Source organism: Zonotrichia albicollis, chromosome 6, assembly GCF_047830755.1.
Source record: "Zonotrichia albicollis isolate bZonAlb1 chromosome 6, bZonAlb1.hap1, whole genome shotgun sequence".
Taxonomy (NCBI): Eukaryota; Metazoa; Chordata; class Aves; order Passeriformes; family Passerellidae; genus Zonotrichia; species Zonotrichia albicollis.
In genome coordinates, this window is record NC_133824.1 from 60,545,764 (window position 1) to 60,560,027 (window position 14,264).

The 14,264-nt window shown below is 39.3% G+C and overlaps 1 protein-coding gene across 2 annotated transcripts in view; it reads left to right on the forward strand.

The window, feature by feature from the left end:
* Window positions 1-14,264, forward strand: part of WDHD1 (WD repeat and HMG-box DNA binding protein 1) — a 28,385-nt gene that overhangs the window by 3,256 nt on the left and 10,865 nt on the right. For both annotated transcript variants that reach the window (XM_074544040.1, XM_074544041.1), the window contains exons 4-16: window positions 1,032-1,183; window positions 3,123-3,234; window positions 3,774-3,824; window positions 4,924-5,019; window positions 6,391-6,483; window positions 7,371-7,477; window positions 8,437-8,572; window positions 8,723-8,915; window positions 9,100-9,290; window positions 9,892-10,076; window positions 12,223-12,464; window positions 12,955-13,092; window positions 13,972-14,128. In XM_074544040.1, the coding sequence (XP_074400141.1) occupies window positions 1,032-1,183; window positions 3,123-3,234; window positions 3,774-3,824; window positions 4,924-5,019; window positions 6,391-6,483; window positions 7,371-7,477; window positions 8,437-8,572; window positions 8,723-8,915; window positions 9,100-9,290; window positions 9,892-10,076; window positions 12,223-12,464; window positions 12,955-13,092; window positions 13,972-14,128 (1,853 nt within the window). The remainder of the gene's footprint in view (window positions 1-1,031; window positions 1,184-3,122; window positions 3,235-3,773; window positions 3,825-4,923; window positions 5,020-6,390; window positions 6,484-7,370; window positions 7,478-8,436; window positions 8,573-8,722; window positions 8,916-9,099; window positions 9,291-9,891; window positions 10,077-12,222; window positions 12,465-12,954; window positions 13,093-13,971; window positions 14,129-14,264) is intronic.

The window sequence follows — 14,264 nt, forward strand, 5'->3', positions numbered from 1 at the left end:
GTCCTTTTTTACATACCTCATATACCTGTAAAATCTATTTTCATCATTGATTTTTAGGGTATTTTGCTGTAGATTTCCCTGACATTAATTATTGTTTCACAGACCAACCACATGATTTGAATGGGTTCTCTTAGCAAATCAGTGGCAGAGCCAGAAATTGCTAAATCTGTTAAAGAATAGATGAGGAAAAATCCTGGGAAAAATTGAAAAAGGTGCTTTTCTTTGAGGGATCTTTTATTTTTAAGCAGTGGGAGACTTAAATGTCAGGCAATCCTTTTTCAAAAATTACCCATCATTAATGAAACGCAATGAGGGACTATTTTGAGATGTTGTAATCTAGGTAATAAATCTAGTCTTTTTTTTTTTTTTTTGGGTATTCACTACTGTCTGCTGTTTCCTTTACCTTCAGGATTTTTTACTATAATTTTATATACCTTAACAAAAAACCCCAACCACAATACTGCCTCCCCCATAAAAATACACAATAAAAAGGAAAATAATGCATTTATTTATATTTATTTTAAAGTTTTACTGCTGTGTACAACTGGGGAATAGTATTGTCACTCGAACAGGTATTATTTTCCAAGAATGGGATAATTATTTCTTTTACTTTGCACTTTTAAAAATCTGGATTAATTTTTAGTAAACATCTGCCTTCTGTTTTCTGCAAAGAACTGAGCTATAGTTGATGAACTTCTCATCTTTCCCTGGTGGAATTTAACTGAGAATTCCAGTCCAAGGGTGCCCTCTCCTGATGCTGCAGCAGATCTAAATATCATGCCAGTTAGTTTGGTTAAAGTGATAAATTATTAGAGTTACTATGGTTGTCTATATTTTTGGGTGGAAAAAATATAAGTTAAAGAGTATTTCCTGTACTGCTTTTACTATCAGACCTTTTTGAAATGAATAAATCAATGAATGAATAAAATGAATAAATAAATGAATAATTTGACAAAATATTTGGGGCATCAGAGTGGGATTTTTATAAATGTGTTTTAAGTGGCAGATTTTGTGGCTGATTTTGTTGTCAGAATGGAAGGCTGATCACTGCAGTCTCCAACAACACTGTCCAGATCCACACATTTCCTGAGGGAGCTCCAGATGGGATCCTCACTCGTTTCACCATGCCTGCCAACCACGTCACCTTCAGTCCTGATGGCACCAAAGTTGCTGCTGGCTCCAGGTAATGTGTGAGCAAAAGCTCTGCTGCCCTTCAGAATCTGGAAATTTCCTCCCAGGCTGGTTGTTACCAACGAGGTCATGAACCCACCAACCTCTGAGGGCTGGAAAATGCCTTCAAGGGGGTGGAGGGGAAGAAAGGAATGAAGAGGAGTTTAGGAAACAATGCTCTGGGAGATACTTGATCCACCGAGTAGTTTTATATGGGAGTGTGGTGTTGTGAAATAATTTCTTTTCTTTAGGAGCCTTGAGTGTTTTCAGCTCAAATGTTCACCTTTCTGGATGTCCCCTCTCAGGGATGGTTTTGTCCCAGGGAGCTGAGGATGATGTCCCCACTGCTCAGGATCGTGGGGCTGCAGATGAATGTGCACATCTAAAAGTTAGATTGCCTCTGATTTGTGTGAGAGCTTTGAGTCATTCTCTGGCATAAGCATCACTGATCTGCCAAATGATAACAGATGACACTTTCAAGACTTGCCTGAGGGGAATTTAATATGTAGTTTAGTTCTTTTCTTAGGGCAGCATGTGTGCTTTTGCAGAATATACTCTAGTGCTTTAACAGAGCAAGCAAAATAGCCAACAGGCAATGGGTTTTTTGAGGGTTTTTTGTGTATTTAAGGCTCAGGTGATTCTTAATTGGATTTGGTGAACTCTTTGGGCAGTCATAGCTAATTCAAACTGCCTGCTTGCCTCTCTTCTGGAATTTTGCTCCACAGGGGAGATGGCAGGGATCTGCTTCCTGACTCCTCTAAGTGTGAATTGAACCAGAAAAGCATTTTGGATGAACGTGCTGGACTGTGAACTGTGGCAGCAGCTCCAGCAGAACTGGGAGGCTGGGCAGTAACAGTGTAATCTCCAAATCTGACAGGGATCATGGCTTTGGGCCCTGTGCCAGTGCTTGTTCTGAGAGAACAGCTCTGCCCCAGGATCCAGCTTTGATGAGAGAGATTAGGCAGACAGCAAACTCTTTGCTGTTTCTAAAACTTTTATAACCCCCCAGAACTGCTGCAGCCTGGCTGGGGCTCCCACGTTTTCAGGAAAAAGAGCTCACAAGAGTGTCAGGCCACCCCTCAGTGAGGTCTTTGTGTAACCCTAAAGGAGAATGGTGAAAGCCATGAAGTGTGGGAGTGCAGCTGAGAAGAATTGCTTTTATTTGTCCCAGATTTCTCCATTTTTACATGAAATCTTCAAACTTCAGTTGTATATAAATTTAACATCCAACTGGCTGCTAAAGTTCTCATGAGCTACATGAAAAAGGTTAAAAGTAATGGTTAGCCCTATAGAATTAGGTCTTAAAATGAAATTTGTGAGGGTATTGCAATGAAGTTTCAGAGGGAGTGGTACTGGAAGTTTATCACAGGAGTTCTTTGTCTTAGGAGTTAAGATTGATATTGTGAGTTAAACTGCAGCATTGGCTGCAATTTTGGAAGAAGGAATGAAATTGTTACAATTCCCTTATTGTGTCTGATACACTAAATTGTCTTAAAAATCCTGTTAAAAAGTCATACAAAATAAACTACTTGCACCATCTTATTTTTAAAAGATACTTGGCCAAATAATTATATTAATGAATATTGGTCCCACTCAGTAGATAGTTCTTGTTAAATCATCAGCTCTCTGATATCTCAGCAGAGATTTTTATTAGATCATGTAGAATATTATATTGAAGAGATATATGGTCTGTGTGGGCATAATATCTTTTTCAATAAACAACCATATTTTATGGATTTTGACATGAACAAAAATAATTTTCTGCTAAAACCAGTCTGGCCTGAGTTCTATTGTAACAATCCTCAGGATTCTCGTTTTCCATTACATCATATAGAGTGTTGAGAGCTGTAGTTTCCCCAAAAGATGTTTAATGCCTATTTTTATTGCCATAAAACCATAATTTGTCATTGTTAATAGCAATGTTAACAATTTTATGTCATTGTCATCTGCAGTGACTTTATGATCAAAGTTGTGGAGGTGACTGATAGCAGCAAGCAGAAAACATTTCGAGGACATGATGCTCCTGTTTTAAGCCTTTCTTTTGACCCCAAGAATGTTTACCTGGTAAAAATAAACTTTTCTTATTTGCTTTCTGCTTTGAATCTCATTTTCCTTGTGGGGAAAAAAAAGATAGATTTTTTTTTTTTTACCAAAAAAACCAACCAGTGGCTGGGCAGATGAGACCATTTCATTTCATCTGACCTTGCTGGTGATGGAGTCTGTCCCAACTTGTTGCCTCCCAGGAGAACTCAGTCTTTGCTTTGCTAATCAGTTACTGTCTGTGTTCTTCTGGAATCTAATTTAGAGGAGAAAAGGTGCCTCACTAAAGATATGTAACATTAATTTTGAGCCTCTTTTGCAAATAAATAGCTCACTTGAAATATGAGGGTTTGTAATTACAGCAGCTTGGAGCTGAGTACAGCTCCAAGATTGACAGCATTGGAAAGTTTTAAATCTGAAAGTGGTTTAAACAGGAAGGTTTTCTTAAAAACTGCCTGTGTATCCTGTGTGTGTGGCATTGGTTATAGGGATTTTTCAATTCTGCAGCATTAATTTCTCCATGTCTTTAATTATTAATTTGTTTACTCCATTCTCTCACCGAGGCCTCGGCGAGCTGTGACGGTTCTGTCAGAGTCTGGAGCATTGCAGATCAGGTAAAGGCTGCCCTTTCCACGTGAAATCTTTGCTAAGCAATCCAGGATTTCACAGACAGCAGGAAGAGCTGGACTGAAATAACCTTCCTGGAGTAGGATTTTCCTTTTGGGGATGAAATCTAGCTGCACTTCACAGAATACTTCTCTCTGCTTCTGGGAGAAATTCCAAAACCTGATTATGAAATGTTGCCTGGGTAGCTGTGTTTTGTTCTTCCTGCCTGTGAAATCCCTGATTCCTTCTGTTCATCTCTCCTAATTGGCCAACACTCTAAGTGCCAAGGACAAAATGAGGATAGCAACTGACATCAGAGTCCTCATTTCAGAATTTCAGCACTGAGGAATTTTGATTATGATAAACAATTTATTAACTGTAGTAAACACATTTAGCCTCTGCTCTTAGAACTCCAAGGAACTTGAGAATTTCAGGTGAAGGCTTTAATAAGGCAGTTCTGCATATGGGTATGGAATTAGTTTTGCTAAATGCCAGTGACTGGAATAGGAATCCCTGTGGAATTATTCCTGTAAGTGCAGTTGAAAATATCCCCCCCACACTTGTGGCTTGCTACTTTTTTATGACACAAGCACAGTTGTGTGAAATCTCACGTTCCAGACTGACAGTGGCTGCCTTCTGGGGAAATTACATTGAGAATGTTCCAGGGTTGGGGCAGTTTGATGCATGAATCTGTGCTGGGATTTGAGATTACAGCCATTCATTCTTCCTACAGCTGGGACCATATTCAGGCAGTGCTGTGTCACCTTGCTGCAGTTGATCTGGGTTTGACAAATGCATTTTGGCCAGATTTCTCTATAACCTAATAATAGATGGGCTCATTTGTTCTGTACTTGGTTAAAAATGCATGTTCTGTGATCTTATTTCTGTTACAAGTAGTTTTATTGTCATTAAAATAGTTTCAGGGCTACATTGACAAATTATTTTTAAGGCAGTATGTACTGCTGTATTTTTATGAAAGAGATTATTTCAGTTCAGATATATTTCTTCCTTCTGGTTTTTTCCCCCACTCAAATCCTTTAAGATTTTGTCCTAACCAGCAGATTTTTGCTGAGCTAAAAAGCTTATTTTTTAAAATTTTGTTTTCAGACATGCACGACAAGCTGGCTGCTGCTGCAGAAATGTAATGATGTGATAAATGCTAAATCAATCTGCAGGCTTGCCTGGCAACCTGGCACTGGCAAGGTAAGTGACATTCTTTTATCACATCTTAATCCTTCTTTTGCCTCTGGTAGAATTCAGTCTGGGCAAGCCCAAATTGCACCTCCTGGGAATAAGGAGAATATTTGGGGTGAAGTTCTCTTTTAGGAAACATAAAAAGCTGGAAATGGCTCCTTGTTTAAGCTCCAGACTGAGTTTGGCAGGAGTTCAGCTGTCAGCCCTAACCAGCATTAAACAGTCTTGCTGTGCTTGAAAAGGAAGGAACATTGTACACGAGGGAAGTAATCAAATTGTGCACAACAGAGCATCAAAGCAGTCCTGTCCTTCTCTGCTTGGAGTCAGTTTTGCTCTAGTCAGTAAATATTTCCTCAGTAAGTTCCTCCTTTCTTTGCACCTGAAGATCAAAGTTGCAGCCAGGTGGGGTTGGTGGCTTCTCCCAGGTCACAAACATCAGGACAAGAGGAAATGGCCTCAGTTTGCATCAGGGCAGGTTTGGGTTGGATATTAGGGAAAATTTCTTCACCAAAAGGGTTGTCAGCCCTGGCAGTGATGGAGTCCCCATCCCTGGAGGGGTTTAAAAACTGTGTGGATGTGGCACTTGGGGACAGACAGTGGTGAAGATGACACTGTCACATTAATGTTTGACTTGATGACCTTAGAGAGCTTTTCCAACCCAAGTGATTCCATGATTCTTCAAAATCCCTGGCTGCTATGACAGTGTTATGTATCAATTTTCCATGGAAGAGTGAATGTCACCCTCAGTACAAATTGTTTCAATATCCATATTGCATAAAACCAAACACTTGGCATTTTTTAATTCTTCACACACACGTGTACTCAAAATGTAAGCAGTTGTCTTACTTCTCTTACAAAGCAAATTGTTGGAATCCTAACAAAAACAGATTCTAAAAAAATAACCAGCCTGTAAAATCGATGTAGTTTTATGGAAGATGAAATGAGCTGGTTCAGGAATCAGCTATTCAAATCAGATTTATTGAGAAATTGTAACCTGATCAAAAGGAGTTTGGGGAGGGAGGGTAAAGAATCACCTAAGCCTTGTGCTCAGGGCATTGAAAACTATGTGTGTGTGTGTGTGTCATGTTTTGATAAATAAGAACCTATAACCTTATGGTGCAGTTTTCTGCCAGAAGGAAATTAAGATTACAGTAAAAACAGGCATGTTTTGCTCTGTTGCCTGTGGAAAGCATTAAAGAACCTTGTAATTTAAATTACTTCAGCTTGCTCTCTCAGTTGGCATGGTTGGGATGTTAGAGAGCTGTTAAATCCTGAGGCAGTCACATCTGTGAGGCTCCTGAATGAGGGAAATGTGCTGCTTGAGTGTTCTGTTTGACAGGTAACTTGTTCTAAATGGTGTCATATTTTTCCTTTGAGCAGCTGCTGGCAGTTCCTGTAGATAAAGTTGTTGAACTGTTCAGGAGAGAGACCTGGGATAGTCAGTGTGATCTGTCAGATGCCTCCATCACACAGGTAGGTGCAGAAACCAGGGGCTTGTTAAATACTCTGCAATTTAAATGTTATTCTGCGAAAAATTGTCTTCTGCACAGTACCTCTCCCTGGCCCCCTTCTCTTGGTAATTATTGTTCACATTTTCTGTTTAATTTCTGCTTTCTGTTGGAAAACAGGGCAGAGATGCTGAGTGGTGTCAAACACCTCCATGTGATTCCCCTCCTTCATTTTTAGTAACCCACCAGGTCTCTGGAGTCTCCTGGTGACTCACCCACTGCAGCTGATGAACATCTGTTTCCACAAATTGCTCTAAATGCAGAGCTTTTTAGAGAAAATGTCAGGAGTGTTATTTCTGTATGGAGCAGAGATGTCACTTGTTCACTTTCTATTTTATTGAGCTGAAATTTAGTAGACCTGACTGTGCCACCTTCTTTCTTTTGGCCTCACTATGTACTTGGGAATTTTTGGGTTGAAGGTAATCACCTCCTAGTGTTATTAAGATGCAGAACACACAGCATCGGATTTTAAAAATTGGATTTTAATTTGTGGGACTGCATGAAGTTCAAAATAAATAAAGCAATGTTTAGTGCTGAGTTTGCAAAATACACTCTGCTTCTTTCTGCATGTCTAGAATTGGGTTTTGTTTGGCCTCATGGCACTGTTTAATGCCACACATATTCTGAAAATATGTGTGCTATCTTAAAGAGTGATTTTTTTAAAGCAACCATTTTTATAATAATTTTTAAAGAAAAAGAGTTGCTTAATCCCATCCCATATACAGGAGGCTGAATATACTCTGCTTAAGATGATTATTAATATTTTTATTCCAGAATATCTGTCTGTTTTAAGCTCCAGAATAGGAATGCATTGGTTAGTTTTTATTATAATTTGTTGTATTTTTTCCTTAGCCCTTGAATGTTGTGGCCTGGTCTCCCTGTGGGCAGTTCCTGGCAGCTGGAAGTGTGGATGGGAATTTAGTGGTGTGGAATGTGGAAACCCAGCAGTGCATTGAGAGGTATTCAGTGTTGTTCCATAAATCCCCAAATTCATCTCTTTTTCTCAAAATAGAATTTTATGGCCTTTTCTGTGCAACTTTTTTTGTGCAAATGCAGAACTCTGCCTCTTGAAAAACTCTGAGATTTTCAGGGTTCTGGTTTTTCAGGCACCTTAGGGAAGGGACTTGAATGTGGAATTTGTTAAAATCCCAGAATCTTTCTTTTTGTGTATATCTGTTATTATTTTTGAAACTGATGATTGATTAAAGGATAGCTTTGATGCAAACAAATTTTCCTCTCATCCCAGGCCCCAGTAACAAGTGTTCTAGAGGGAAAGGGAAGCACAGCTCAGTCAGTCAGCCATCCTCACTTTGCAGGCCAAAAAGGACAGACTGGCAAATGCAATTTAGTTAATTAAAGCTCTTAAAGAACCCTAAATATCCCCCCAATTAAAATCAAAGGTGTTATTAAATAAGGTAGAGAAGAAGAGAATTATCTGAATATTCTGAGTAAGAAACATGATTGTAACTGCAATCTCTATGTCAAGAATTATTGACAGATAATGTAAATAATTAATGGGATGATTTTTGTAAGCATAAAGGATGGAAAATATAGAGGATTAATTTTTCAGTTTTTTCAAGAGAAACAAATAATGTTCTTTCTATAACTGGATGGTTCTGGAATAAATGAGTGCTGAGGAGTTCCTTTGTCTTCTAAATGTGCATCAGGAAGCTGTTGTTTTAAGAATATGATTCTGATTGATTTTTAAACCTTAAATTATTTTATTTATAGAAAAGGAAGACTTGCTCTATTTTTATAGCAACTGTTTACTCTGAAATTGGCCTATTAATTATCTTATTATGTGTAATATCACTTTCTTGTACTAAATAAAAATGATCTCTTTTTGCAATAACTCTTGGAGAGGAAGGTTATGCCCTGAGGAGCTTACTAAAATCCATTATTTTCATATTCTTTTTAGGATGAAGCATGAGAAAAAATACTCAATTTGTGGACTGGCATGGCACCCTAAATATAAGCAAATTGCTTACACAGACAGTGAAGGAAATCTGGGGCTGTTGGAAAATATTGGTGATGCAGAGAAGCCAAATGACAAGGTGCTCAGTGCCAATTACTTCTTGAATGAATTTCATTATTTAGGTTATGTGGAACACTTTGTTTTGTGCTTTACAAGTTCCCTCTTGTGTGTTATTTCCTGAGTTGCATGTGCAAAGGAAGATCTGTGCTGATGACTGATCTGCTTGTAGGTTGCCAGTGCAGTGGCCAAAGACTACAATGATCTGTTTGATGGAGATGATGATGAATATTTAAATGGGGATGTGATTGAGCCACCTTCTTCCCCAAAAACTGGAGATCATGAGGATGATGCTGATGACCTCATGCAGCCCCCAGGCCACGTGAGACGGGCAGTAATTGATGATGATGATGATAACTCACTAGGTACACAGTGAACTGATTTTCCAGAGCTCTTTTACTGGGATGATCTTTTAGCATCCTCTACTCAGATATATTCTGCTTTGTTTTTCCAGAGAAATCTTGACTGTTTTAAATGCTTTTAACCTATATTCTGTCATAATACTGTGTGTGAGTTTTTGTTTTTTTTTTTTTTTTTTTTTACTTCTAGATATTGGGTTGATAAAAGCTAGTTCCAGTCTTCTTGAGAAGGAGGATGATGGTGATGATCAGCCTGGTGGCTTTTCAGCTTTGCCACCATCATCTACACAACAGCCTTTCTATGATGGGCCAATGCCAACCCCCAAGCAAAAGCCCTTCCAGTCTGGCTCCACTCCTGTGCATCTGATGCATCGATTCATGGTAAAACTGTGTGGTTATTTAGATTTAAAATATTAATTTTGTATTTAATATTGTCCATTTCGTGTCACATTTTAATCTAGTCCAATATTTTTTAATACTTTACAGTGTGAAGCTAAATAATGGAGAGTAGCTTTGTTTTCATGCAAGGACTCCATAATGTTTTGGTTTACATTTCAGTTGCTTTAGAAATAAGTACTTTGCTTTGAGATACAAACTGCTTAGCTTGATTTTATCTGTGCTACTCAATTCTAGCAAATCCATTTAAAAATTCCTTTCTGTGTCAGAACTGGGGATAATTTTGTGCTGTTAAGACTTGTATGTTAATTATTCACGATTTCTTTCTATCTGCAAGTTCTTTACACTTAATTTGGTGGGGAGAAAGATGGCTGAGCAGTGAGAGTGAAACTACTTTCTGCCTAATTCAGCCATTTTAGGAACCACAAGTCCTGATTACACAGGTCTCCAACCTTTCTCCAGCCTGCCACCAGCTCTGGTTCCAGATAAAATAATTACAACAGGCTGGTTTAGGGCAGTAGATCTGCTGGATTTAGGGCATTTGATTTGATGGGGTTTTTTGGGTGTGTGTGGTTCCTTCTGCCAGGTGTGGAATTCGGTCGGAATCATTCGCTGCTACAACGACGAGCAGGACAACGCCATAGACATCGAGTTCCACGACACCTCTGTGCACCATGCCACTCACCTGCCCAACTCCCTGGGCCACACCATGGCTGCCCTCTCCACTGAAGCCATCCTGCTGGCCTGTGAGAGCACTGAGGAGCTTGCAAGGTAAGTCATGGCCTCGCTCTGCACAACCCATAATACTTGAAACCCATAATGTTTCAAGTATTTCAGCTTTTGTTGTTGGCTTCTGTCAATTCTGAGCTTTTTGGGTTTTGAGCATGCTTTTTATATATGGGTGTCTTGGTTTGAAAGGACAGGTGTCTACTGAGGAAGACAGGAGCCTTCCTTGAAATGGAAAATGCAAACCCCCTCCCTCTGAATTGTTATTATTTTGAAATTAGGCGAAGATATGGGAATAGGAATAACAGTTCTTTACTAGGATAACTAAAAATTCAAATGGAATATTACAAACAAACAAGCAAAAAACCAAAACCAAACAAAAAATACACTGATAGAGTCAGAGCAGTCCCTGCCCCCTGTGTGTCAGGGGGTGTCCCAGCCCCATCCCAGGGGGCTCAGCCCTCCTGCAGTGCCAGCTGTGGCTCTGCTGCAGCAGGGATCCTGCACAAGGGGGGAGTTTTCCTCTGCAGCTCCAGGGCTGCTGCAGATGGGCCTGGTCTTCTCTGGAAATCCAGTGGAAAGGCTGTGCTGGTGTCCCAACCCTCAGATTGGATCCAGGTAGGAATGCTTGGCTCCTCCCCTGGGCGGGGCATCTCCCCATGGGATGCTGGGATTGGATCAGCCCTGCAGGGACACTCAGTGGCCATGGACAGCAGAGATCTCCCGGAGGGAGGGTTGGCTGTGGGAGAGATAAAGAAAAAACTGCCCAATGAACAGAGGATAACTGCCCCAGCTCTGACAGATGAATACACACCCAGATAACCCGAGACAATGGGACCACTCTCAATGGAATTTTAGCTTCCACCTACTTGAAGCCTTCAAGAGTATTGAAAAATGTAAATTGTTTCTTAAGAATTTCTTCTTAATTCCTTTTCCAAATGTATGTATACTGGAAAATACACAATGGAGGCTCAAAGGAAATGAACAACAATTTTTCAGTCTCCTCAGACCAAAGATCAATCATAAGGGTTCAGCTATTTCTTTTCGCACTGTTGCTAAGGAGGTGTTTGGAGATACCCATAAGAATTTCAGTTGTAAAGAAGACAAGTTTATGAAAACCACAGAAAGATTTAAGCAGCTGGGCCGGCTAAACTCTGTTCTCGCATTTAAGAACAATTTCAACAGTATTTTATTGTTGATTTCTGTAGAAATATCTTGAGGAAAGAGCTTTTTTATTATTTTCACACATACAGCCTTGTAGTAAGTTGAAAAGCAACCTTTAAAATTATTATTTGTTACATATTGATTGTCTGATTTTGAAAGTGTCAGTGTTTTCCGTGTCAGTGTTTTCCTCAGTGGAAATGGGTAACCTCTCAAAAGGCATGATGTCTGTGGATTGGTCATAGGCAGTTTTCAGTTACTTAGAATTGAAGTTTCTAATGTTTTTTCCCTTTGAAAAATAGCATAACATGACTAACTTCTAATGAGGGCTGACATTCAGGGTGCTAAGGAGGACATTTAGCTGCTTTCATCTAAAAAAATCTCTCAGACCTTTCAACTCTTTCTGCTTCAGGCTTTAGAGACTTTAAATCTGCAGTGTTGGTCAAGCTGCCTCTTCAGTTTTTGAGTAATAAGAGTAACACTTTTGCAAATGGCCACTTGAAATTTGTAGTGCCACCTGTAGTTCCATCAAAGATCTCTGACAAAATGTTGTTATACAAAATATTTATAACATATATATTGTATAACAAAAGTTATACTTTTGTTATACAATATATATGTTATAAATATTTTGTTATACTTTTTGTTATATTTTGTTATATAAAAATACTTATATTTTTATATAACAAAATTTTGTTATATACTTTTGTTATGTATATATACATATAGTATATATACATATACTATATGTATATAGTATATATACATATAGTATATGTATATATACTATAGACATATAGTATATATATACTATATATATATAGTATATATATACTATATGTATATAGTATATATATACTATATGTATATAGTATATATATACTACATACTATATATACTATATATAGTATATAGTATATATACTATTTTGTTTATATATATATAAAGTATATATATATATACTTTGTATTTTCAGATATTGTATTTACTTCATGTTGAGATGTTTGTTTGTTCTTTGTCTCTGCCTTAGCAAGCTGCACTGCATCCATTTTGGCTCCTGGGATGCCAACAAGGAGTGGACTGTGGATATGCCAAAGGATGAAGACATTGAGGCCATCTGCCTGGGTCAGGGCTGGGCTGCCTGTGCCACCAGTGCCCTCCTGGTCCGTGTGTTCACAGTTGGAGGAGTCCAGAAGGAGATCTTCACTCTCCCAGGCCCAGTGGTGTCCATGGCAGGACATGGAGAGCAGCTGATGCTTGTTTATCACAGAGGTAATTTCTCCCTTTTGTGTTTTTTTAACACGGATTGTTTTCAGTCCTCAGCTCTCACAGCTTCACACACTGGTTCATTTGTTTGTAATCACCAGAGTGTTTTCATCTTCTTTTCTTCATGGTGTTTGTCCTTTTCCTCTTCTTTTGTCCTTTTACAAGCACATCCATCACAACCCACAGACCTGTGACTTCTGACAGCAGAGCCTGTGTTTGATATTGGGATGCTGAGATTAAACTGTGGGGAAGGGGAGAATTTTGCAACAATGAAATTAATAAATTAAATTTGGGTTTCAGATGTGCCAGAAGGAATTACTACAGGAAATTAAGGAAGTTGTTGTTGTGCACATCTTGTGTGTCCAAAATATCAAATACTTGTGTGTCTGACAGTGGTATGCACGGGTAACGCTGCATTAGAATTAATTTTTGATTCAAAACTAATTTGGCCAATTCTTCTGTTTTCTAACACAATCATTGAACAACTTCTTCCTAGGTACTGGGTTTGATGGGGACCAGTGCCTTGGGGTACAGCTGATGGAGCTAGGAATGAAGAAAAGACAGATTTTGCATGGAGACCCTCTTTCCCTGACAAGGAAATCCTATTTGGTGTGGGTTGGATTCTCTGCAGAAGGTATGAACACCTGCATGAGAGAAATACTGACACTGCTGGGGGGATTGCAGGGAAGCTGGAGAGGGACTTTGGACAAGAGAAGGGGGAATGGCTTCAAACTGCCAGAGGGATTTTGAGAAGGAATTCTTCCTTGTGAGAGTGGAAGGCCCTGGCACAGCTGTGGCTGCCCCTGGATCCCTGGCAGTGCCCAAGGCCAGGCTGGAGCACCCTGGGATAGTGGAAAGTGTTCCTGCCATGGCAGGGGATGGAACAAGATGGTTTTTAGCATCCCTTCCAACCCAAACCATCCTGCTATTTTATGCACAAGTTTGGCTAATTAATGCCCTTTCAGTAATGCAGATCTTAGGAATTGGACTTTTTATTCCAATCTCCTCAACAACAAAATTCTATTTTTCTATTTTTTTAATATATTTGTCAGAAATCTATAATATTTTCCCATTCAAATGTTATCAGAACTTGTTCTCCTGATTGCTTTTCCTGCTCAGCCAAAAGAAATAAACTGTTAATACACCATAAGAGCACCCCAACCCCTTAAAGTTGGTAACTTGGGAGGACCTTTTATAATAAACATAAAAGTAATTGTATAATAGCTGATTTCCTTTGGGAATCTGCCCAAGCAATATAAATAAATTCGATTTCTCCATAAAATGTTTACATTTGGAGCCTGTCAGTTGGCCCGCAGTGGTGCTGGCTGACAGAAGGTGGCGCATCTCTCCAAGGAAACTGCCTTTGCCAAACGGATTTCTGCTGGCTCTGGGAGAGGGGATATTTATCTGAAATGTGTAAACCATCATTTCCCAGCTGTACCCACCACTCCAAACCTGGCTGGGCTGTAATTTGCTGCCTGTCAGAGGAAATTCTCTCATTTGGCCCAAACAGGAACCCCTTGTTACGTGGATTCCGAGGGAATCGTGCGGATGCTGAACCGAGGGCTTGGCAACACCTGGGTTCCAGTGTGCAACACCAGAGAGCATTGCAAAGGGAAATATGATCATTACTGGGTCGTTGGCATCCATGAAAATCCCCAGCAGCTCAGGTTAGATAATTCATGCTTTGTTTGTCTCAGTTTTCAATCCTAGAGAATCCTTTTCAATCCCTTTTTACAAGACTGCAAACTTCAGCTGGTGCTGGAACAGGTGCCTGGTAAATATTCACAGCAAATGGTAACTCCC